Raw genomic sequence first — 3,134 nt, forward strand, 5'->3', positions numbered from 1 at the left:
TTTCTTACACCTAGTAAATTTTATTTGGATACCTTGGTTGCCCACCCTAAACCAACCATAAGGGGCATAAACATTACTAGAGGGGGCAACTGGGCAAGGAGCAAGCAGCAGAGGACGTTTCTTCATTGTTTCAATTTGCAGACTTTCACTGTTTTAGGTTAAGAAATGAGACTAAGTGACGAAGAAGAAGATCCAAACGGTGCGTTGGAGCTCTACTGTTTTAGTAGTTCTTAAACGCACCGTTTCATTAAGTGTACTGACTTGTGGAGGAAAAAAAGGGTATGCGTGAAGCATAAATCAATAAATGTAGAAGTCAGAACTCAGAAGGGTCAAGAATTTCCAGATGCTACGTGGCAAGAAAGTGTGAAGTGTAGGCATCTTGAGAAAAATAATGGCTTACAGTTGTAAGCCATTATCCTCAGCCAAAACAGTGCGTTTTGGCTGAGTTAGTTCACTCTAAATGGCACGCCTGTTTGTGTTATTATGTAACTTATGTTCATCTACCAATTCTATCCATTATTTCCATTTCATTCAGTAAAATACAGAAAAAGAAGTTTGTTCTTTACAGGTACAGTAAATTTAACAAATAATTATGGTAATATATATAAATAGTTTTTTTTTAAAAAAAAAATTGCATGATTTTGAGAACTAATTTATATATATATTTTTTTATGCTTATAACTTATGTGTGAAAATATAAACTGCATAAATAAATGATAGTTAATTAAATTATTTATGAATTTTGATACTTATATTTTTTTTAATATTTCTAATAATTCTTTTTATTAAAAAAAAAAATTTCTTTCAATCTTGCCCCCCCTAACTCGATATTCTGGCTCCGCCACTGCTACCTATCTTTGCCTTAATTTGGTTCCATTTGAAACACTTGTTATATATACTGTCTTTTTTTCTTAACAAAGTCAAATTAGTTTTTCTTTCAAAAGCAAGGAAATATATAATGACCTACGTATACATTCTTCTCACTCACATTAAGGGCAAAACAGACCCTGTTCCACGGGCTATTATGAACTTAAAACATCTTCTTTCAGCTGTACATTAGTGTTACGCTAGCTAATCTCTTCTTTGAATGAATGCTATGCTCACAAAAGCGCATGAGTAATATTTTTGTTTTCCTCACAAAAGAGAATTGTGCCTAAATATTCAAATCTCTTTTGTTTTGTTTTTGCTTTATTTTTTGCCACTCCAAAATTAGAGACAGCTTAGGAGGCAAAAACGTACTGAGAAGAAATTACAGATCCAACATATATGGCTGTGAATGAAGAAGGAGATAGTGTTAGAATTTGTATCGACTGCTTGGAGTCTTCAATAAAAGATATGATGCCCCATGATTCGCTTGTGCCGCTTAAGTGTTGCATCTTCAAAACCCCTTCCATTCTCTACAGGCATAATGAAAAAGCTTTTATCCCCAATGCATTTTCTATCGGGCCTCTCCATCATGGCAACCCAAAATTGAAAGCCACAGAAAAAGTTAAAGCCAAATATTTGCAATGCCTTATCTCTCGATCACCCTCTCCGAATACAATGCTAAGAACTCTCATCACTTCCATTATGAAGATGGAGAAAGAGGCTCGTGAGTGCTATGCTGAAGCAATTGATTACGACCCACAACAACTTGTGAAAATTTTGGTAGTTGATGGTTGCTTTCTTATTGAGTTGTTCCGCAAGAACGTTTATAAGAAACTTAGGGAAGAAGATGACCCTATTTTCACCAAGTCATGTATGATACAATTTCTATACCATGACTTGATATTGCTAGAAAACCAAGTACCTTGGACGGTACTTGAGATTTTGTTCGACTTGACAAAGCATTCTAACCGCAACGAGAGGCCCCTAAGTCTACTTGTCGTGTACTTCTTTGAATCCATCTTTTTATCATATAGAATGCTGCGGCACCAGCTAAATCAGACCAACATGAACATCCAAGGCATCAAGCATATTGTTGACCTGGACAGGAAATTGTCAACTTTGTCAATTGAAGACGAAGAAAAGGGAATAGAGGGATGGGAACTCCTGCCTTCTGCTACAAGCCTTGTGGAGGCTGGAATCAAATTCAAAAGGGGTACGTCTTCTCAAAACATTTTGGACATCAAATTTATTGATGGCGTTCTGGAAATTCCTCCATTAGTAATACACGAGGTAACAGAAACTGCCTTTAGAAATCTCATCAGCTATGAACAATGTTACCCTAAATGTAAAGCTAGGATCACTTCCTATGCGATACTCCTAGACAGCCTCATTAATACTGCCAAGGACATGGATATTCTGTGCGAGAATAAGATAATTGAAAATTGGTTGAATCCTGAGGATGCGGCCCATCTCTTCAACAAGCTTTACATTGATACTTATCCGGATTGCTATTACTACACAAACCTTTGCAAGCAAGTGAATAGTTTTTGCCAACGCAGGTGGCCTAGATGGCGTGCAGTGCTTGTGGGCAAGTATTTCAACACTCCATGGGCTGGTTTTTCCACATTGGCCGCTGTTATCCTTTTGATCCTCACCTTGGTACAAACTGTGTACGCCATGAAAAAATAGTATTACTTACGATCCTCATAAAACTTGTTCAATGTTTGGTCTCTCTATAATTTCCTTTCCAATGTCAATTATGAAAAGAAATCAAGGGCTGTTGTTTGCTTTGGTGTATGTGTTCTAAGAGTAATTCTCCTTCTTGAGTTCCTAAACGATATTGATGTGGCTTTTAAAATTATTATTTGATAAAAATTTAATAGTGATCAATCACAAGTCTAATGATAATTTTAAAAATTACATTATTCTTAGAGTAAAACAAGATAAATAAGAAAGACTTTTAACATTACTCATGTTTCTAATGTTGGGTCAGACGAATTGATTGTGGATTGTGTAAACCAAATTAACGTGCATAAATATTGTAAATGCAAATTAAATGTTGTAGTAAGGAAATACGAGCACCCTTCCCGATATTGCTTTAGCCTAAAAATATTTATTTTTAAAAAAAATTGAAAAACCTTCAGTGAATCTGGCCATCAATAAAAAAAGAAGTAAGAAGGTAAGATGAGGTAGTATCTGACGTTGGCTTAAGCTGACGTTGGCAATCTAACCAAAGACGGGGGGGGGGGGGGGGGGGGGGGGAAGGC

At 36.1% G+C, this 3,134-nt stretch overlaps 1 protein-coding gene across 1 annotated transcript; it reads left to right on the top strand.

Annotated features, from left to right (window-relative positions):
* Positions 1-1,266: 1,266 nt before the first annotated feature.
* LOC133859995 (UPF0481 protein At3g47200-like) lies at positions 1,267-2,556 on the top strand. Its single transcript, XM_062295607.1, has one exon. The coding sequence runs from the start codon at positions 1,267-1,269 to the stop codon at positions 2,554-2,556; it is 1,290 nt and encodes a 429-aa protein (XP_062151591.1).
* The last annotated feature ends 578 nt before the right edge of the window (positions 2,557-3,134 follow it).

Source organism: Alnus glutinosa, chromosome 2 (genome assembly GCF_958979055.1).
Source record: "Alnus glutinosa chromosome 2, dhAlnGlut1.1, whole genome shotgun sequence".
NCBI lineage: Eukaryota > Viridiplantae > Streptophyta > Magnoliopsida > Fagales > Betulaceae > Alnus > Alnus glutinosa.